Here is a 22,394-nt window from a genome sequence, read left to right as displayed (position 1 = left end):
CAAAACAAGATTTCAAATTGTTATTACTTCCCTTAAAAAGAAATCCGCACAAAAATAACAATAATCAAAATGTGACAGAGGAAAAATGCATTCAGATTGTTTAAATTAGAAATCACATTGGGTCAAACACTGGTCTATCTGCACTAATAAACGCCTGTAAACGTCCGGGTAAAGCAGCTAAGTCGAGGAATGTATTTGTCTACAGAGTCTTATTAAGACGGGATATTACAGGGTGTGTTTGCATGTAACCATCTGTATTTTACAGGGTGTAGAGCAGTAAAGGACGGTGATATGTGCCATGCAGCTCTGTATGAATCATGTGACATTCCACACATAGTGATTAGTGCCAAATTACGGTCCACACGGGGACCTGAATGAAGTGTTTGCAGATGCCTCAAACCCCTTGCATGCCTTCAAACCTCTAATCCCAAACTATAGTTTAACAACTTATTGACGTCTCATAAAACAGTGGCTTTGAGATCCCGGGACAAATTACCCCGCAGTTAGCTCAGCTGAAGACACTGGTGGTGCTCTGATGTCATCGCTGCTGTCACATGAACAAAGAGGGCTCACTGGCGAACAGCGGTATATAAACAACTGAGTGCCCGGGCCAGTGTGAAATCACATCTTAAATATGAATGACTGTTTTCATGCTGCAAATATTTATTGAAATGCTGAGAAAAACACATTGTAGGGAGAAAAACTCCACCCAGGCTTATTTTCTGAATCCACCAAGTCAGATTGCATCGGGTATGTAATTCTCTGCTGAATTTAAGATTCAATATCTTGCAGTTTAAAACGCATACAGCTATAGGTGTTGCAAATCAGACATGAAATGACCCTCACCTTGAGCCAAATGTTCAAAGCCAGGGGATTTAGTGAGATGCTTGTGGATTTACTATCTTTATCATTATTACTATATAGAAACAGCCGATTGTTTTGCGGATGGCCGTGTTAACTTATGTAGGTCACAGAGGCATCTGTATTAAACTGAGACTTTTTCCACAACCAGTTAAAAACTCCTTGTTGTAGCTTTAAGTCGAACCAACAAATCTTCAGTCACACTGACAAACTTCTTGAAGTCTATTATAAGCTGATCATATTTTTTAAAAGAGTAGATTGAATTGAATGTTCTGAAGTGTTCTGAAAATAAATACTAGAGTTTTTTAAGTTTAGTTTACTTGAATAAATAAAACTTGTATTCATGTTAAGATAATGACAAAAAGCAATTACTAACACTTCTATGTGCATGCTGAAGAAACACAGATGGAGATACAAACATTCATGTATGACCATACACCAGAAGAAAAAAACAGAACTCCAAGATTATCTGTGATTGGACAGACATATATTTTCTCACTGTAAAATATATGTAGACAGTATGTAAAAGAAATGATTATGAGGCTGCATAATCCAGGTGTGATGTGTTCACTTGTTCCAGAGCTGTCAGACAACTGAGTGAAAGTAAAGCGCAGGCTTCCTAAAGTGTTGAGAGAAACTGTCCGGGGCTGTTTGCAGTTTGAAAGACAGAAGTGACCCAGTCAGTGTGAACGACAGCAGCTTCAATCTGGAACCGTTTCTGTGCATCAGGCAGACATTTTACAGACAGAAGGGTAAATAGATGCTTACAATGTCAAACAGCCGTTTTATGTTGAGATACGGCTCAATATTGATTTAGAGTAAGCTCAAACTTGGACATTATTTGGACCACAGTGGATTATAATACAGCAGACTAACCATTGTCTATTCCTAATTATATCAATATGGGCAGCCCAGTTGAAAGTCGAGTTACATCCTCATGATTTAAGACATCCCTCAAGGTTTTTAGAGAGGATTTACTAAGCTCTGGGTTGTTTTAGTTAAGTCTAGTGAAAGCTATGAGGGAGTGAATCACGTCTGGAGGAATATTCCATAATTAAGTTTATAGTGGGTCTTTTAATTTAGCTGATGAATGGTCATTCATGAGACTGACCAACGAGTTCGAGCTCTTAGGAAATGCAGGCAGTGTAGCTGTGACAGGTGGTAGGTGCAAAACATGTTGTATTACATAATGAGCCTGTTGGTAATGGAGTGTAACTACATTAATAGTATGTCACGCCTTTAGGTCTTCTCCGCGACCTCCTCACATAAATCCTTGTGGCAGATTTGTAACCACTACTTAATCCCTTGCGGTCATTGCAGTTGTAAACCACACGCACACACACACGTGTATAAAGTTCCCACATGGACACACACACGCCACAGTCTCCACTGACCCATGGAATCCATCAGACAACACCTACATCTGTCCACACGTTCTAACTACCGCGCTGGCATACAATAAATGCCAGCAGCTGTTCATTAAACGCTGCGTTTAAGAAATGAGATTAATTAAGGTGTTCCTGCTTTAACAGCACAGGCCTGCTCTCCGACGGCTCTGTGCAGCTCCAGCTGTGAGAACACGGCTCCCTTTATTGCCCCCTAGTTTGCGACACACTCCCCGCTTCGCAGAGTGTTACATTTCTGTGCATAATAGCCATTTCTCTGCCAAGAAACACTGAGAGGTGTTAATCATCTATTATCGGAACTGTAAGTAACAATAGCTGCTTGATAGAAAATACAGAACCCTATCTATCTACAAAGGCAGCAGAAAGTTTGGTCTGCGACTGGCGTGGATGCAGGTAGGCTGTCTGATGAGCGCCTCGTTATCAAATTCTTTGTGGATGAAGGAGCAGTAAAAAATTCTTCTTTTGTATGTAGGTGTGACAAAGATAAGTGCAGTTTGATCTTGAAAATGTATAATAAACATTTAATTGGCACTAATTCCACATAGGGATACAGTGACCAGCTTTTTCCCCAGGAGGGCGAAGTCATGACCTGCCCTTCTCTGCCCCTGATTGGCTAATACTCCTCGCCTTCAAGTTGGCTGGGTTGGTTGGGTTTAGGCATGAGCAGTGACTGGTTAGGGATAGGGTGAGGGTATCAGGGTAAGACAATCAGAGGCAGAGTAGGGTGGGTCATGACTTTGCCCTTCTGGGGAAAAAAAATTGCACCTGCGTCGTGCCCTGCATCTTTTTGGGTGAAGAGAATCTCTAATTTGACTGGCGATAAATACACATTCTTAGTTCTATCCTGTTTCAAATGCATAAATTAAGAAAAACATTTCAGACATCTGTCATCTTTTACATCACAAAGACAGTGATTTGTTATTGCTGAACCAAACTCCATTCTAAAATAGCCATATTTTTACACAGCAATAACTTTACATACACCATCACTAAGACTCTTTTGTGAATCTCTTCCATCTACCAGCACAATCGGCACGTCATTTTCTCAATAACATGATTAACTAACCTGTGATGTGTTTGCCATCGACACACATACTGACTGGCTGCTTTACAGTTCTTGTTTTCACCCAAAAGGAGGCACGGACCTTCTGAAGACAAGGACGTGACACATGGACAGATTAGTGAGAAGTGCTCACTAATGCAGATTTAAACAATTTGTGAACACAATCTGACAAATAAAGCTTTTCTGTGCATAGTAGTGTAATATCTTTTACTTCAACCTATGAAAAATGGGAGCAAAAACAAGTGTTGTTTATATATTTGTTGTGTATATATTCAGCAGAATTTTTAATCTCTTTCAGTTTGACTTCGCCAGACATGAAAAGAAATGTAGCCCTCAAATAATCACTATTATGAAAAGATGAAAGCAGGTTCATGACGCACCAAAAGAGAACTTGAGGTAAAACTTCAGAGTTCACAGTCTGTGGACTTTAAAGCTCCCACCCTTTATTATTATCCTACCACAGTCCTCTGCCACCACCTAGTGGTGACAAACTAAAACAACTACCTTACCAAGAAATTCAAATGCCACACTTTGAAATCCTTAAAAATAAAAACAAATTTATTAGCAATCACAGGGAAAGAATGCATGACATCTACAGGAGCATTTGTGGGAATAAAAATGCTAACTTTTTATTTACAAAGTCTGCAATTGGATGTGAATAAGTTCAGCACATGCACATACAAATTGCAAATAGGCTATTATATTATTACACAGGTAACAAAGCTTTCCCCAAATTACCTACACGGTCACCCAAATTTTTACAGCCCCTCACTGCTGCTGTGGTCCCAACAATCGACATTTAGGATTACGACGATCACCAACAGACACAGAACAACATATGAGATAACAGAGAGCGTGTGATGGGTTTGTAGACAACATTACAGTGAGATGCAGAAGCCATGAAGGCCTACACACAGTATTGTAGTAGAAGGGAAAACTTATCCTGATCCAGCAACACACACATAGAAAAAAATTTAATTGATCAAGATGCACTGGCCAAGCAAGGGGCAGATTAATATACAGCGGTCCAACCTGTGAGAAATCATTGTCTCGTCGCTGAAAAGGAAAAGACGCGTCAATCAATATGTCGCTTTCAGAGGAGACAGCGCTGTCCTCGGGCTGCTAAGGCTTTGACAAAAAGACATCAGGATTCAGACGAGGGCGTGGCAAAGGCATGGATGATGTCAAGCATCCGATGCTTTGAACTAATGGACTGGAGCTCAGTCATCATGACTAACTAACACTGGCTTTCTGTTATCCAACCCAAACAAAACAGGGATTATGAAACAGATACACCCATACTGTCTTAAAAATCCTCTAACAACCTGAGAACTGCAAGCAGAAAGTTAGCCCACATGTCAAGCTACATAAAAGAGTCGCAGGCTACATGTGAAACAGCATTCGAATTACCCATCAACCAACAAAATGTAACATTTTCTCATTCAGCTCCCTGTCATCCATGACTTCATTCCTCATTTTTCATTATTACAGTACTGTCTTCTCTCAGACATCGTAATGCGTTTATGCGATTACAAAACATAAAATGAGATTGTCGAGGGGTGGTGTTAAGTGTAATCAAGGGACTTACGCTGCGTCTGTACCAAGTGTTTATTCATAATAGTGGGTTAGAAGTGGCATTGGGCAATAACCGTCTGATTGGAACGCTCACTTAGCCGAAGGCACTTAAAACTCCGCTGACCTATCTTAGGATTTTTGCCTCAGACAAACAACCACTCAGTCTATTCATCTTTAGGTTTTGTGTAAACTTTAATTTAAGTCACTTAATAATAAAATAGATGCTCCCACATGCCGGCAAATAAGATGCAGGCTACATTGCTAAGATTTTATCAGGATTTGAAGGCATTATTAGCGCAAGCAACCATCGTCATTTGGCAAAAAAACAGTTAAAAACTACAATCACGACCTTGTGGCGTAAACACCAAATGTTGACAGGCAACAGAACGGACGTCTGAATGTGAGATAAGAGGTGCTCCATCCTAGTATAGCCATTGACATAATTAGATTCTTGTGTCGAAACAAAAAAAAAAAAAAGAAAGAAAAAGAAAAAAACGCCCATGATGTACACAGACACAGATCATGTCCGTGATGACAGCGATAAGGCATGATGGGTATGGACAATCCACCTTCTAGCACAGTACTGAAACAACTTTTCAAGACTCCGGATAGTTGGGGTTGCGGTAGTGCTGTACAGGGGCTACACATCTATGGTAGTGTACTGGGTGGTGCAGGTGGTGACGGTAGTGAGCAGAGGGAGCTGGATTACTTCACAGAGGCAGTGGAAGGGATGGCTGTCAAGGACCCATGACCATTAGGGGGGCTGAGGCCAGAGCTGCGACTGGGGGTGGAGGGCTTCACTTTCAGCTTCTCCGCGACTTTGAATGCTGGATGAGCCACTGCAGTGTGATATCTGCGAGGGGGAGACATTAAGATGTTTTTTATGACCTCAGTAGATCCACAAATTATGAAACAATTGTATTGGATGTAGAAACATTCAAAATGTCATCAGCTTTTTACCAATATTGTCTTTCTCTTTGCAGGAGACAGAGTAGCAGCAGATCTCTCGGTCCTGAATGGCAGATAGATTCCTGAAAAAAACAAAAACAAAAAGGATGTTCTAGTCATGATCTCAATCATCTAAATGTAGATCAAATATGTGCCTGATACCTTGAAATAACAGCTGCAGACTACTCAATTCGGCTTCTTGATCTAAACACTGTAGGCCCAGGGTTCCTACATATTTTCCATTGCAAAATTTCCAAACTTTTTGGTGTATTTTTTTAGACCATATCTGACATCTGAGCACACATAGCTAGATATGTTATATCAATAAATGCTTTTAAAAGCCAACTATTAATACTTTGACTGTGAACGCCATTATGTTGCCAAACGGTTGCCAGAAGATTGTAGAAAGGTACTGTAGTGTTAACCTATCCCTCCTCCATGCATCTAGCTTTCCTTTGCATTTGGAATTCTTGAGCCAACCAGACTTCATATTTGCAATTGTCAGACTATCTCTAAGAAAGCTTGCATCTTACTCGATGTGGCTGTTTAGTCCACATTCCTATGCAGAAATCTGGACAGTGTTTCACTGTCACACATCTCTGAAAAACTAACCAGTGCTACCTGTAGTCATATTATTTTCCATCAACATATCATTTAGCCTATTTTATAAATAAGAACCGAAAATTAGTTGGAAAAAAGTTTTGAAAATTACATTTTTGTGGCTTTGTTTTGTCCACAGTAACATTGATGAACACAGCTATAATCTGTTTCCTTCTCTGATAACAACATCCCTACATCACTCTTAAATGTTCAGACATGAAGTTGCTAAAATAAAATTCTATACTTCTCCATACATTTTAACCCATAACAATCCATTAAAATATGCCCAAATCAGCCAGAGACAGATTCTTAGGATTGGCTCGGGACATCTCTACCTACCATTAATTACAGCATTTCTACCATGTGGGTCCAGTTTTATTTTAAGAACCTTCAAATTACAACTGTTCCCCTCATAGATTCAATGATTCACCTACACTACATGTCTCATTCCCACACTGTGGGCATTAACATGCAGCTATCAATAGTCTTGACTCTTCTGGGAAGTTTTCAAAATGTTTATGAATCATGGAAGTATTTTAGATTTTGCACTTATGTGGACATGTATTACACATGTTTGGCCATAGACTGGATAATAGGGATATTAATAATTATCATTAATTGCCTATAAATATTAAACTAAAATGATTAAAAAATGCATTAATCAATAATAATTCAATAGAATTATATATAAATGGCAGTAATTGCGCCTCACTTGACGTTGTTTTGGCTGGTGGATTTGTGAATAAAGAAATTTAAACTTTAAACTAAAAAAATAAATATAAGAAAAAACTTGCATTCATATCTTACTGATTAATAATGATTAACTGATTAATTAATTGTTAGCATTTTTAACTATTGGTTAAGTAAAAAGCACAAAATTTGCAAACCTAGTGGATAATTTAATGCACTGAAAATGTCTGATATAATAATTTTTGGATGATGATTTGCATTATACTCCTGACCCTGATTTTTAATGTTATAACTATATGATACTTAAGTCCTGAGCCTTGTGCAGACCTATCAACAAAAATACAGCCTTTGAGTGCCTCACATTTTTTCAATGAGTTGCTTCTCATCAAGTGCGTTGGGTAGGTCTCGTTTGTTGCCCAGTACTAGAACCTGAAACAAGAGGAAAAAAGAGAAAAAGCTGATTAATATCCAACTCAGCAATGTATCAGCATTATCACACTGAGCGATCAGACAATTTAAAGAATTTCTCTTTAACTATTGGACAAAAATAAAATGTCTGTGTGTGGTGTCCAGTTACAGCAGCTAGAAGTCCATCGATTTCGCACATCAAACCCTGTCAGGTCAATTATCCTGTCAGCTTAGACATTTGAAAACTCATTTAAAAAAAAAACCTGGCTTGGGTTCAAATGACCACTTAGTGAAATGTCATCAAGCCTGAGTCACTGCAGCCCATTAGCAGCGATGATTGTTAATTATGAGTTTAATCACTGATTGTAACTGGAGTCACTCAACCCTCAGCAACCACTGTGAAGAACCAAGTTGAGGACGTAATATCACAAGTTTGTGGGCCAAAGATCAAAAGAAGTCTCTTACTGGGATTCCTTGTAGCTGTGGTTTGTCTAAAAGGTTGTGCAGTTCATTTCTGGAGGCTTCTATCTTCTCTCTGTCTGCTGCATCCACCATGTAACTGCAAAGGAGAAAACAAATAACAATACAGAGTTTTGTTAGGTAAGAAAATGTTAAAACAGTCAAACTCTTAACTATGACACAGAGTTTATCATTTTTATTCACACGATTATATGGCAAGATACCAAGCCAAACATGAGAAAGCATTGTATTTTATTTGTATATATCATTTCCATTCAGTTTTCAGGTTTCCAATGAGCTTAGGAAGTCAAATTGCAAATTTCTGGCCACAAATGCAACTTGCTGTACTGTGTGTGACCACAAACTTACACAATAGCATTGACTCCTCTACAGTAGCGCTCCCACATGCTTCTGAAGCGGGGCTGTCCACCTATGTCCCATATCTGAGGCAAGAAAGCACAATAAAGTCATAAACATAATAGCAGTGTGGAATATACAGCTGAAGGCAGGCACTGATGCGCTGTAAACTTGATTTAATTTAAACAGTGAAAACATCCAGCCTACCTTTATTGTCACGTTTCCTTTAGTGACCTTACGCATGTTGAAACCAACTGTGGGAATCATGTCTTCACTGAACTGGCCCGACTGTACAAGACAAATAATGAGACAAAAGGTGTCATATTGGTAAATACCACAGGTTACATTGTTGAAAGACAAACAACAAGTTATCTTGTGAGCAGTGGTGGAAAGAGTCCTGAAAATTTAAAGTACAAATGCTGTTACATTACTTACATTAATTAGTAATATAAAAGAAAAACTATTGATGTTAAAGAATACTAAGAGAAAAAGTATTCTTATCAAATACTACTCCAAGTAGTCCGATGTTTAATGCATTATCAATAGCAGGTAAGGCAGGACTTAACGATTGTTTTCAGTATTGATTGATCTGTTGATTATTTTCTTGGTTAATCATTAAAAAAAATCAGAAAATTGTCAGAGAGGACTAAAGAAACTATAAATTATTCAAATTTTAGAAGAATTTGAACAGTAAAACAATTAAAAGATTATAAAAATAATTGGAGATTATTTTAATAGTTGACTGATCGATTAATTGTTCAAGGTCTACTAGCATGTGTTCAAATGAAAGGGGTTTTTGTTTCTCAAAATCTTCAGTCTAAATTACTCCTGTGTTGTTTTGATTAGTTAGTGGCCACAGTCACCTTCCCAATCGTGTGCCTGCTGCAGCCTTTTTTTATGTCATGTTTTTAATTTATCCATTTGTGATCAGATAGCCTTATTGGCTACAAAAATGCAGATGAAAGGTTTGGATATCAATTCAAATTGCAGGTATACTCAGTAGTGAATTATAATGTTAAAAGTAAATTACATACTGTAATGCATATTTAGAATAGAATAGAATTTAATTACAGACTCGAAAAAATATGCTCATAACAGTACTACAATAGTATGAGTAGTTGTAATTTGCTACTTTCACCCTGTTTATAAGCAATATAATAGTATTACAAATACTGATGTGTATGTAGTCACTAATCTGTCACCATTTCTTTAAAACATGGATTGATCTGATTCAGAAGTCACATGAAAAGCCTGACAGATGTGAGTCATTTCTGTGCATGGGGTCAAAATAAATTAAGAAATGATTTAATTACAAAGCAATTTTGGCTGCTGGAAGCCTCTAGCTGAATACTTGCCCTTTTACTCTATGAATCATGTTAAGATGATGCCATCTATGCATCAGCAGCATACATAAGTTTCCAGTCAGGCTTTCTGCAACCAACCAGTGCTTTGTAACCAAGACATTTTTTCTTCAGATGGGATCAAGTCTTAAGCAAATGTAAACTGCTTTAATAAGGACTACCTAGTCCTACATCCCATAAAAGTGCAAGGAAGGAGCATGAAAAAATATTCCAAATATGCTATATAGCTTTAACAGCCTTGGTTGTGTGGGACATAGACGGCCTGGGGCCGGTCTAACAGCCTTACAATGACAGTGTGAAGGAGAAGGCAGCTTTGTTCAAACCTAATTACAGATCACCTGACATGACCACAACAGAGCCGGAAAATAATGTGTTTTCTTGTGATGAATCCCGGAAAGGAAGAGCCTACAGGACTGTGGCCAATAACCTTACTTCCTCTTAAGTGTGATATCTCATCTTGAAGCACAGTCACGAACAAAACTGAACTAGAGAATGTAACTCTCACCCTAGGTAACCCCGCACACAGCCAAGGCTGCTGCAGGCAAAACAAGTGAGACACTTCAATAAAGATGGCAATTATCATAAAATTTAATGTTACATTACCAGTGCTAGCAACATGACAACAGTCTATAAATGTAGATCTAACAACAGAGGAATATTTTTGTTGAAAGGAAACAGAAAACAGGAGCCAACGACAATGATCTCATACAATAGGAGATTTATTAAAACAACAAGCTAACTCTAACTAGGGCTGGGCTGTTTCATAAATATCTTGATCATTTTTATGCTATGCCGCGATATACAATATATCTCTCAATGTTTTCTCCAAAACAACATACTGTAAGTTCTCAAATAGTATATGATGGTCTTATAGAATATGATGCATTGCTGTATATTAAACTATTCAGAGGTAGAGCTGGGCAAAAAGGACAAAACCAAACATCATCATATTTTTGGACAAATATCTCAATATTGCAACATGAAGGGATATTGGTGCTTTCATGAAATATTAACACAGTGAGATTTTTGATAAATAATCATCAGTAATGTAGATAAAGGCAAATGATAGTGCAGGTAGATCAGTCTTGCAATGTCATAAAATTGCATCACTTTACTGTAATGTCGTCTTTAAAACCAGGAAAACACATCACTGATGCCACATCACAACATAACAATATCCAAAATCTGAAAAGATATTTGTCTTCTCATACCACAATACTGATATAATACTGATATATTGTCCAGCCCTACTTCAAATTTAGGATTACAAAGGTGCATTGTTTTTCTTTACCTTTTTCTGTAGTTTTGTACACAATGTTTCTTTTCCAGTTGTGAAAACTAGAGCTCGCCCGATATATCTGTTAGCCGATATTATCGGTCTGATACTGGCCAATCACAGCTATGTCAGTCTATGTCAGTATCAGGATATATGTTGTCTGATATGCACTATTATGAAAACTTTTTCTTGAACAGAACATAATGCAGATTGTTTCTATTCGTTAGCTTCACAAACAGCATTTTAGGAATATTTGGTTATATTTCTTAATTCAGTTTTATACATAGTTTCTTTTTTTTAATAGTTAGCCTATTAATAATTACAAAAATACCAGTCAAGTTTATGGCTTTAGTGACCTGATATAATTTTGGACAATAAAGTTTATTGTTAAACTCTACAATATCCTGTTTCCTTTACATATCTTTGTCACAAGTGTTAACATCTTTTGAGGGATCACTGCAAAAAATTGTGTTCATGTATATATTCTATATAAAAAATATCAGTCGATAAATATATCAATATTGGATTTTTAACTCTCTAATATCAGTGTCAACCACAAAAATGCAGTATCAGTCAGGCCCTAATATCGATATAATATTGAATTCTTGCCCAGCCCTACTTCTAATGTAGATCTACAAAGCTGTATTGCTTTTTCCTGTATTATATACAGAATATCTCTTTTCCAAATGTGAAAACTAATAAAGCGAAGAAAATATCTGAATTGTTTTACAGATTAACAGTGCTAACTTTACAGGTCAGCCATAGGAAACGAAAACTTCCAGACACTTCGCGTTGTACATTGTTAAAATCTGGTCCTAATAAGAACCGAAATTGAACAGGGCTGATTTATAATATATTCTAATAATACCGACAGCTGGCAGCCTGTGGCCATGATGGATCCAGGCCTGGTCGCTTCAGTTATGTTACACCCTGGCTACATGACGTACACAACACAGACTGTTTACAAAGTTAACATGGGGTAACTACTGGCCCGTGTTGACAACATATACTTGATGTTGACACACTGGAAGCTGTTACAAAGGACTGACAAGCCCGTTCACATGACCGCCGCTCTCATAATTAAAGGCACAGTCATACCAAGAACTTCGTCATTCTAGCTAGCGAAACAACAACTGAAGGAAACCGTAACCGGTGCTGCTTATCACGGCAATATGAGCTGTTTTTAAGATACTAACAGTACCCAGTCAAACAGTCTTGTGCCTAAAGGCTTGGAAATATAACCTATAAATGTTGTTAAATTGAATTTGTAACGCATTCAAAAACCTCTCCCAGGTAGTAGCCTGGGCCCACAGTGACAGCACTTGCCTGCTAGCTAACGTTACTTACTGCTATCACATTGACGAACGTAGTTTTTCCGGAGTACTGAAGACCCACTAATGTCAGCTCCATCTCCTCCTTCCAAAACAAGGACCTGAACCAGTCCAAAAGCCTGTTTATGAGGGCCAGCATCTTGTATGACACAGGAGTCGCAGTCGCTGCGGCCGTCTGGATGTGATTCGGCTAGGACTCTACACAGGAAGTAGCTAGCTGCTTTGTCATGTCATGTGATCCACAGACAAGTGTTGCTGCTGCTGTTTCTGAGTGCATGAGTCTCACGGGAGCGCGCTTCATGGAAGCTGAGGCTGACAAACAAGTACTTGACCTTTGTGATGACAATTTCATGTTTGTATACGGTTAATATTATATTATATTATATTATATTATATTATATTATATTATATTATATTATATAAGGCTATATTATATTACATTATATTATATTATATTATATTTTATTATATTATATTATATTATATTATATTATATACTATTGTTGGTTATTTGTAGGTTAGTTTAGAAACCCCAAACTATAAGAAATAAGAAATACATATGTAAAAGCATATAAAAAGAATTAAATAAAAGAATAAATAAGTAAATTAAAAATGTGGAAATATAGAGTAACAAAATATAAAGGAGTAATTCATTTATTTTTACATTTTACCTGCTCATTTCTGTGTATATTTAAATATTTTTAAATAAATATTTTTCTTTATATATTTAAATATTTTTAATTTACACATATATATATTTTATATAAACATTGTATATATAGTGACTTAACATATCAAAATGATGAGAACTCATGAAAAAAATATCAGAATGATAAGAAATGTTCTCAAAATAATGAATTAGTATCTCAAAATATTGTGAAACTTTGTGAAAATGAAAACACTATAAAGAATAATGACGTAGACATTAAGTTATTTATTTGAGAAAGTTTCTCATTATTTTATGTCATTATTGTAAAACATTTAGTCATAGTTATGTTTGAGATAAGTAGTTAGTTATGTTTGAGATAAGTAAGTCATTATATTGAGAAAGGTGATCATTATTTTGATATGAGTCATTATTTTGAGATAAATAAATCATTGTATTTTGAGATGTCATTATTTTGAGATACTAAGTCATTATAGTTACTCATTATAATGACTTTCAGGACCTTTTTTTCATCGCATTTGCAGAAATGGTTAGTGCCATAGCTATTTACTATTAACTCCTCGGCAAGAAAGCGGTTGAATATTAACTGCAACACGTTTTGAAATAAAAAAATAAGTTCATCTGCGTATGTCTGCTCAGCCAAGTGGTATCATATGACTACTGGATGTTCCATTTTCTAGTGTAATTTTTAAAATAATGTCCCTTCTCAGTTATAACATAAAGCTATAAAAATGAAATATAAAAATGTTTCATGAAACAAAGGGTAAATCTTACCAAGGGGCGAACAATTAAAACAAATGATATGTTTTGGCTTTTAAAAAGCTGTAAAAACCACATGATATTTTTTATTCCTTTAATTAAATAAATAAATAAATAAATAAATAAATAAATATCTCAATACTATGAGCACACTATATCAAAATACCTAAAATTCCTTTTACATTTGTACTCAGTCCTCTTTGTCATCCATTGCATTTTAAAAGACAAACTACTTGGGACAGACAGAGCTCCCTCCATTTTTGTTACTTGTCTTGTTTCCTATTGTATGCCCTGCCTGCTTTTATTAAATTCGTAGAGGTTTCAGGACTCAAACTTATGAACTAGAGGATACATGAACTGGTTTATGGAAGCTCTGAGAAGCAAGCGTGGAAATAAATTTGGTGATACATTTTCTAGGTCATCTAAATTGTTTTCTCTACTGTGTTTATGACTTCAGAACAGAAAGAAAAAATGCTTTGCCAGGATAATTTTTACAAGTTGTTGTTGTAATGCTCACTTCAGCCACAAGAGGCTGAAACGCACCACAATCACTTGTCCTAAACAGGATGGAAAGCATTGTTTTTTTTATAGTGAAGTCTTAATAGAAGTGCACTTTTACCTGATTTCACAGTGGAAGTGTTCGCTGTTGCAATGCTAGTTGAAAACATAAATGTTTTTTTTAAAAGGGCAAAGTAACATGGAAAATATCTTCTTCACCTGCTCCGAGGTCATAAACACCAGAGAGAAAACAGTTTAGATGAGACTTAGAAAAGGGCTCAACAGATTTTTTTTTTTTTTTTTTTTCTCAGTTGCCTCTCAGGGTTTCCATACTGGTCAGATTACAGAGATAAATCAGTTTATCCACACACTCATTTCACCCTTTCATTTACAGTGAAGATTAAGGCTAAAAACATGCTGTAAATATTTTTTTTTTTTAGTCAGCTTGGCTTGCTGGGACTTTAGGAGACTTGGATTACAGCAGACGAGCAGTAGGGAGGCATTTTATGTTTTATTTCTGTTGTTGTTTCAACATTTGAAAACTGGTCATCATTCACTTCCATTGTTTGGGAGATTCTGCAACACTGTTTTCCTGTGAAACTCCAGCAGTGATTTGTGGACTAAAAAACTAAACCCGACCTTCAGTCAGAATGAGGGTGTGTGGATAACGCCTGAATTTTCATTTCTGGGTGAACTATTGCTTTAACTATTTCAGTGTCATTTCCATACACGAGAAATACATTGTCACTTCAGCTGACTCCAGATGATCACAATCATTAAAGTAATCAAAGTTTTATTAAGATTAACATAAAAAAAATCATGTACATTAGGTGAAAAAATGATCACAACATTTTTTTATTAGAGACAGAAAAGCACTGTCACCCCAGAATGTCTGGGTGTAATTTCCTTCCACCCTCGCTGATTATATAATCTCCACATGATAAAATCTACATATAATTCTGACATTCGAACTGCTGCTGACTGCTTGATGTCCATCATTTGAGTCGGCAGCCCTTGAAAGAGATCAGAAAGTCTGAGTAAGAGAGGGTCACATATTTTCAGGACAAAAATACTGAGAGAGAAAACATAAATGCATTTATGATGTAATGTAATTACCTCAGGCCTGACAAGTGTATTGTACTTCTCAGGGGTTGCTGCACTCATCATTGTTGTGTAAACAGTAATTCTGGGAAATTATCAACATAGAGGACAATAGATACCATTAAATACCAGGCACGTACAAGCACAAGTAAAAATACACCGTAAATAATTTCAAGGTGGTTCAACTAAGCTTGTAAGTTCCTGCTGCCTTAAAAATCTGAACTTAGTTTGAATAATTAGGCCAGTTCAAAGTCACCATATGAATTATGAAGATGTAAAACTATCTTAGTGAGGTTTACTGAGTTTTAGAAAACAAGTTAATTTAATTGAAGATATTTATTGACCCTTCCAAAGTCCCACCCCTTTTTTGCTCTGTATTCTAATAAAAGCTGAGCAGCTTGGTACCCAGCAGAACCTCTGACAACTTTCTGCTGTCCTGTTTCCTGTAATTATATATGTGCTACGCTTGTCTATGTTAAAAAGAAAACTTGAAGATATTTAAAAGAAGTTGCTGGGGACCTGTAAAAACAATATATATAGTCACATCTTAACCTAGCTAATGTTAGCAAACCGCTGGCTAACTAGTTAGCTAAGTATTGATGTAGCTCAACTAGCTAGTTAGCGAGCATTTTGCTAAGCTATGAGATGTAAGTAGCACATTTCAGTACAGGAGAGGAGAAAGTTATCTGAGGTCCAGAAAGTGGTGGTACTTATGTTAATTAGTGCAAAGACAGTAAGCAAGACTGTTGTACTGACTTCATTAAATTACTGTTATATGGTACAGTATGGGAGTAGGGACTTCAGTATTAACTTTCATTGTTATCACTATCTACTAACTCATTAGTTCCCAAACTAGGGTCCACGCCCCCCTTAGGGGTGCGCCAGAAATCAGAAGCTTTTCCTGCAGCTGTGGTAAATGATACATATTTATCTACAAAATGATTATTTCACCTTTTCATCACATTAAATAGATGATACTGTGCTATAATCAACCAAAATTATGTTTTCTTATAAAAAGTTTAACATTTCAAAATGTGTCACCTGTCTGTAAGTAGACTGGACTGCCTAATAGGGTTGCACATTTTGTGCATTTCCCTTTTATTTCCTTTTATCCAGTAGTTGAAAATGCTAACATTGCTAACATATTGATTCATTGATTCATAATTAATAATTAATAAGATATGTTTGGGCAGGGTGGGCTCAGCTTTCCTGAGATACAAGTAGTGGGGTTTCCAATGAAAAATGGTTGGGAACCACTGTATTAACTTATTTTATTACTCTGAAAAGAAACAAAGATTCATACAGCAAGTTTTCATCAAATATGTCTTCTTCAAACTACAAAAAAAGTCTCTCTGGAAACTCTCAAACAGTGCATGCTGGGAAGTATGCTAATATGCTGATCATGTTTGCTTTTAAACTTAAATTCATGATTTGAGTGAACTCTGCACTGCATTAATCCAACTTATCAAAAGTCAAAACACTATAAGTCAGAACAACTTTGAAGTGAAACCCAGAAATCTTAAGATGAATTAAATTAAAATTAATTCAACTTTTACCTTTATATTGAGTTCATGAGAAAAGACAAAGTGATTCCACTAAATTCCTATATAATGCTTTACAGAGTAATGAACATAAGCAGCATGTTAGGTCACACGCACTCTAAATGTCTTGTGAATCTAAATGTTAATGTCTTGACAGGACCTCAGCTATTGTTGTTCTATATGCATCTTGCTATGTGCTGAAGTGTGGTGTCAGACAAAGGCCTATTGACGTTATTGCTGATGTGGGGCAAAGGGAACAGAAACTGGTATGCGGACAGTTGCCCCAACCCAGCAACAGAAATAGTCATGTGATTCCTTGAAACAAAAATGAGACCATAATGAACAGATAACGTTCTCCTCACCTGTTACACACTGGAACCACAGACAAAACCTGGAGGACAAGATGACTCCGTTACAAATCCATGCATTGTCTCTCAAAATGTGCAGTATACAGTTTGTCTGAGTATCATGTGTACTTTGGTCCCCTGAAATGTTGACTTATTAGTCCACACTTAACCTGATAAAGTGTCTCCATGTTGATGTGATCTTGGCCCGTAGCATTCAGTGCTTTGCTGGCTGCTTCTCTGTGAAATGAACACATAAGAACCGCATAATAATAGTAACAAGAACAACAATACTGTGGAAGTGTTGGTCATGTGAGGTGACTCACTTTCGATGATCCCTGGTTGGAGGAGGAAGCCAGTGGTCATAGTTTGTCTCCACTCTGTACCATCTAAAAGAGGAAGCACAATTTGATTTTTCAGTTCAGTTGTCATGATACTGGGATGTCTAACTTTGATACAAAATCTTGAAAAATATTGATATTCAATGCCATTTCTGATTCTACGGGGAAATATTGACACAATCTTTTATTTTTTATTAAAAGATAAGTTCAGTGTTTCCCATTCTATTGTAAACAAAATATTTTATTTATGTTATGATTTCTGCAGATCAGTTTATTAATCTAGGTTATTAAATTTATTTATATTAGGGGTCATGTACAAAAAAGACATCAGCCTAAAAAATGAAGAATCCTTTGGCCTGGATTTAGCTTGCTAGTTAACTTCCATCTGTAGTCTCTGCGCAGGTGGAAGTTCACATGTTCACATTTGAGAAATGACATCATTTTGAAATGACAGTTTATGCTTCATTCTGTTTCTGCTCATGAAGCTATGAGCTGTGGTACAGACTGTATATAAAGATCATTGGTGCATAAGTCACTGATGTAATCGGAACAACAGTTCTTAGGTTCATGTAGACCAGACGTCCTGAAAAATTAAAAAATTCAAGCAGTTTTCCTGTGTCTCGAATTCTGTCTTTTTCTCACAAAAATGAACCTTTATAGTAATAAATAATATGAACAACATATGAATTTATGAAAATATTCTAATGAAATCAGTAATGTAGGTATAATTTTTGCTTAAAGTTGTCAAAAAAAATGCCCTGTTCACTTCCATAAAATATGTAAGTATACTGCATTTTTTAATATTTTCTCATCCTTTAACTTTTTTTTTACGCTGTCTTGGTTAGGTCTCACTTGTAAAAGAGATTTTAATCTGAGGTTGACTTCCTATTTAAATAAAGGTTATATATTTGTAAGTTTTTGTGCAGCTGGTACTGATGTATCAATATTGCAGAAAATGAGTATTTAAACAGTTTCAAATATTCAGCATTGATATGTATTTAAAAGTTGCTATTTTTGACAACACTACTCCAGATTCTCCTCCTTCAGTTTAACCTACGCTCCATTCAGAGGATCCAGTGGCCAGATATCAGCGGGGCCCGTCCGGTCTCTGGTGATGACCACCCCCTCTCCTGCTCGCGCCCCGCCCACGATGTAATAGACTCCAGTGATGATGGGTATTTTGGAAAGACGCATCACTGCATCTTGAAAGTCCTCTGCTTCCTCCAGCGTCTGCACAGGTTACGCCGCGTTAGTCAGACTTTCATTTCCTCATAACAACATCCTCAATATGATAGCTTCTGTGACACACTCACCTCCCTCACCAGCCAGCTCACTGGGGACCTACGAAAGAGGAAAGCTGACACTATGTTCTTCCACCAGTTCCACCAGTGTTCAGTGCCTGATGATCACAAATACACAAATAAACATGAAAACAGAAAGACGCAATAAAATCTGAGAACTGCAACAATTCTGGGCAAACATGGCCGCTAAGAAGAAGTGTGGTCTGACCTCGCTGGTCACCAGAGACAGTAAACTTCTTAGGACTCTGTCCTGTCCACAGGCCAACGTAGCCAGCAAATGAAGTTCCCTGGTATGCCACCTGCATGGACGTGTCAGCAAAAAACAACAACATTGTGTCCTTGACTGCCTCATCATTATGCAAGGAATTTCAATTTACTTGGTAGGGCAGGGTACAGAGTTCTGTATTTTTAAGGCTACGATCCAGTTACCTCGGTACTACCAAGTACTGATTCATGTTAAATCAATCAGTGCCAAATTTTGGTACCTGGAAGCGCATCTGACAGCATGGACTTACCCCTGCAGCTTGCAATGGCAAACCAAAAGCAGCCACAAGTGTGGTTAAACTTTTCAAAACTTTACTCAGATGACACTTGTTGCAATATTTGCAATGAAAAGCAAAATATATCTAAAAACTAAAAAGTGTAGCATATTTGATAGGCTGAGAGCCTAGCACACACACACACCTACCGCCTAAAAGAATTTAACTTAACCTTGGTATGGATGTAGGAAGGGAAGACAGTACCAAAGTACCAAAAAAAAGGCACTGTTGAGTACCAATACTGGTATCAAATTCAGGAACGGTTCAAATGTGAACAGTACTCAGCCCTACTGATTGGTGATTCTGGAAAAATGATTCTTAGCTATTTCTTTTTTTTTTTTTTTCAATTTGAGGAGGAACTTGAGTTTTAAATGCTATAAATATATACTGTACCTCGCCATTCTTGAGAAAAACTATGTTGACAGTCAGATTCCTCAGAACAGGATGTGGATAATCGAGGTTCCTGCCGTGGTACAAGTTCCCATTTTTGTCCTGAGCTACGATGCTAGTGCAAAATCTAGGAATGCATAAAGTTTGTTTGCATGCATGAGAGGGCTTTCACACTTAATCCCACACATTTATTAAGACAAGTTAGTTTGTATTATGAATGTATAATTAAGATTCTAAGTCATACATACGCAGATACTTCATAGGCAAAGTTGAGAAGGATGACGTCTGCAAGGTCTCCTCCCAGTTGTGAGGCCATGCCGCGGATCTCCCCCGCATATGGCTGAGGGACGTACTTCTCCAAGGACATCACAATAGGTTTGATTGCCTCATGCACCCATTTTGGAACTGTTGAGCTAACAGAAACGAAACATGTCTGTGTTCAGTTAATAGGATGGGTGCATCAATTCTGCAGGATCAATTTAAAGTTAAAAGTCAAGTTCAAAGACTATGGATAATAACATATAAATACAAAACACTGGTGGCTGCATCACTTCTAATTGTTTCCAGTACTTTTGGAAAATGTTTTTGCCAATAAATAGCCGTAAAGCCATAAAGCTATGGTGCAACTTCACCTGTAGATAAAAATACACCTAGGTGAAAGCAGAAACCTCTTCAGACATTAAAAAAAACAACACACCCTGACAGTTATCAGTAGACTGAACAAAAACAATAATTCAATGATTTATTTTATTATCATTTGTACTACAGCATTTCCGTAACAGACTACTTTTTTCATGCTTATAATCACAAACATTTTTAATTGAATGTACCTATATCTAACTTTGTTAAAAAAACAAAATCTCTAAAATTCAGACAAACCACATTGGCATCATACTGAATTTAAAAAGATATTTATTGCCCAGTGGAAGATACACAGCACTCACTCATTTACCCAGAGGTTTAGTTTACCTGCTGATTCAGTGCTGACGTAATGTGTAAATATTCACATTATGTCAGCATGTCAGCTCTCAAACATACATTTTTATTTTTTGCTATTTGAGGTTTGCCTCAGATTATTATGGTTCATCGTCCTCTTTGTTTACCTTTACTGATAATGTGATCTAAAGTGAAACCAAAGTGAAATCTGTGGCCTGTTAGTTACCTGACAATGTTTATATTTTTATCCTGACAATCTCATTTTCAATTGCTTACTTATAAATCACTCTTATGCTATTAAATGTGTCAGCTATATGCAGTACTCCTAACTATTGGCTAACTTCTGCAACATCTAGTAAACTTAGCATTACTATGTAATGAGTACTTCCTGGAAAAAAGGCAGTAAAATATGACTTTGAACGCATAATTCATTGTTATTATGATACTTAACGACGTAACATGCGGGGAAAAAAGCTTTTTTAAAACTTACTCGATGACCTGTGCAGCGGCTTTATTCAGGTAGTCTACGTCAAAGACTTTGGTCAAAGGCGTCCATCGCACCGCTGGATCTTCGTCCAGGCTGATGTTCAGTGTGGGTGGAGCGAACTCTGCCCGGCACCACAGCACCAGTCCGAGCAGCAGCACCGCAGCCTGAGCCCGCACCATCATGACCGGTCCGGTCCGAGACAGCCGCAGCCTGACACTGCCCCAGCTGCTGCAGGAGTTCAGTTATCTAATGCCTGTGACAGGAAAGAACAAGAATGGAGCTTCCGCTTCGACTTTTTCAGAATAAAAGCTGGTGGCGCGTGTGGCTTCCGCAAACTACTGGGTTATATTAAATAAATAAATAAACAAATAAATAAATAAAATAATGGCTACACTTTGCCATGATGGTCCACTAATATGCATCAGTTAATGCTTAATTAATGCACTGATCATCATGAGTTAATGAATGACTCATGAATAATTGAAATGTTTACCATATCACCAACTAATGATGAGTCTCTCCCAGTGTTTCCCAAACTTTTTCTGGCATGCCCCCTTTCAGAACCTAGAAAAAGTTTATGCTCTTTCCACCATTTCTCATTGTTGATGTAAACACGCTCTGATTCACATCTATTGTCTGCTGACATTTCTAATAATTATTTTGTCTTTCAAAAGTACAAAAAAAAAAAGACTGGATTGCTGCAGTAAATGCACTCTGAACCTGGTTATTGTGCTCTGGATCAAAATTAATACTGGATCACATTTTAAATTGGAGTTTAAAGTTTTGGTGCAACAGAATTAAATTTAATCTTGGCTTAGAGTAAAAACTAAACTGACGTTTAAAGAGATGTTTAAGTATAATATCTCTTCATTTCATTAAAAGTTTGGTGCAACATAAAAAGTTAAGATTTAATTGGGTTTAAAAATTAATCCTTATTGGTGCGACCCAGCTTTACTGTGCATACATACTTTTATGTTTTTACATTTTTTTATGTTGTAATCTATGTATTGTATTGTGTGTGTATTGTATACTTTTATGCACATGTGTCAGACCCCAGTAGGAATAGCGGAAGCATTTGCTGCAGCTAATAGGGATTCTAATAAACTAAACACACACAAAAGATGATGTTTGAGCGTGGTGACATAGAGCTGCGGG

General features: G+C 36.8%; 2 protein-coding genes across 2 annotated transcripts; both read right to left on the bottom strand.

Moving 5' to 3' along the window:
• Positions 1-3,867: 3,867 nt before the first annotated feature.
• On the bottom strand, positions 3,868-12,558 carry LOC146331185 (ADP-ribosylation factor-like protein 8B). The gene is made up of 7 exons (XM_084727978.1): positions 12,352-12,558; positions 8,575-8,655; positions 8,380-8,453; positions 8,017-8,110; positions 7,505-7,572; positions 5,866-5,936; positions 3,868-5,758 (listed from the first exon to the last, which is right to left on the bottom strand). Exons 1-7 carry the CDS (start codon positions 12,472-12,474, stop codon positions 5,709-5,711), a joined length of 561 nt encoding a protein of 186 aa, XP_084584104.1. The 5' UTR covers positions 12,475-12,558; the 3' UTR covers positions 3,868-5,708.
• A 2,477-nt stretch (positions 12,559-15,035) lies between these two features.
• Positions 15,036-21,486, bottom strand: LOC146331184 (N-acylethanolamine-hydrolyzing acid amidase-like). Its single transcript, XM_084727965.1, has 11 exons — positions 21,243-21,486; positions 20,065-20,229; positions 19,820-19,943; positions 19,096-19,186; positions 18,900-18,985; positions 18,644-18,816; positions 17,572-17,634; positions 17,419-17,485; positions 17,264-17,292; positions 15,376-15,445; positions 15,036-15,272 (listed from the first exon to the last, which is right to left on the bottom strand). Exons 1-11 carry the CDS (start codon positions 21,419-21,421, stop codon positions 15,255-15,257), a joined length of 1,065 nt encoding a protein of 354 aa, XP_084584091.1. The 5' UTR covers positions 21,422-21,486; the 3' UTR covers positions 15,036-15,254.
• Between the last annotated feature and the right edge of the window lie 908 nt (positions 21,487-22,394).

Source organism: Lutjanus erythropterus, chromosome 2 (assembly GCF_056507025.1).
Source record: "Lutjanus erythropterus isolate fLutEry1 chromosome 2, fLutEry1.hap2, whole genome shotgun sequence".
In the NCBI taxonomy this organism is placed as follows: domain Eukaryota; kingdom Metazoa; phylum Chordata; class Actinopteri; order Lutjaniformes; family Lutjanidae; genus Lutjanus; species Lutjanus erythropterus.
This window is presented reverse-complemented; position numbering and strand designations above follow the sequence as displayed.

Coding starts and splice junctions, on each gene's coding strand:
- LOC146331184 (XM_084727965.1), bottom strand. CDS start 21,421: ATGATGGTGCGGGCTCAGGCTGCGGTGCTGCTGCTCGGACTGGTGCTG. Junction 20,230..21,242: donor GCCGCTGCACAGGTCATCGA/GTAAGTTTTAAA, acceptor CGTTTCTGTTAG/CTCAACAGTTCCAAAATGGG. Junction 19,187..19,819: donor TTTTTCTCAAGAATGGCGAG/GTACAGTATATA, acceptor ACGTCCATGCAG/GTGGCATACCAGGGAACTTC.
- LOC146331185 (XM_084727978.1), bottom strand. CDS start 12,474: ATGCTGGCCCTCATAAACAGGCTTTTGGACTGGTTCAGGTCCTTGTTT. Junction 8,656..12,351: donor CGTTCGTCAATGTGATAGCA/GTAAGTAACGTT, acceptor TGTCTTGTACAG/TCGGGCCAGTTCAGTGAAGA. Junction 8,454..8,574: donor AAGGAAACGTGACAATAAAG/GTAGGCTGGATG, acceptor TTCTTGCCTCAG/ATATGGGACATAGGTGGACA.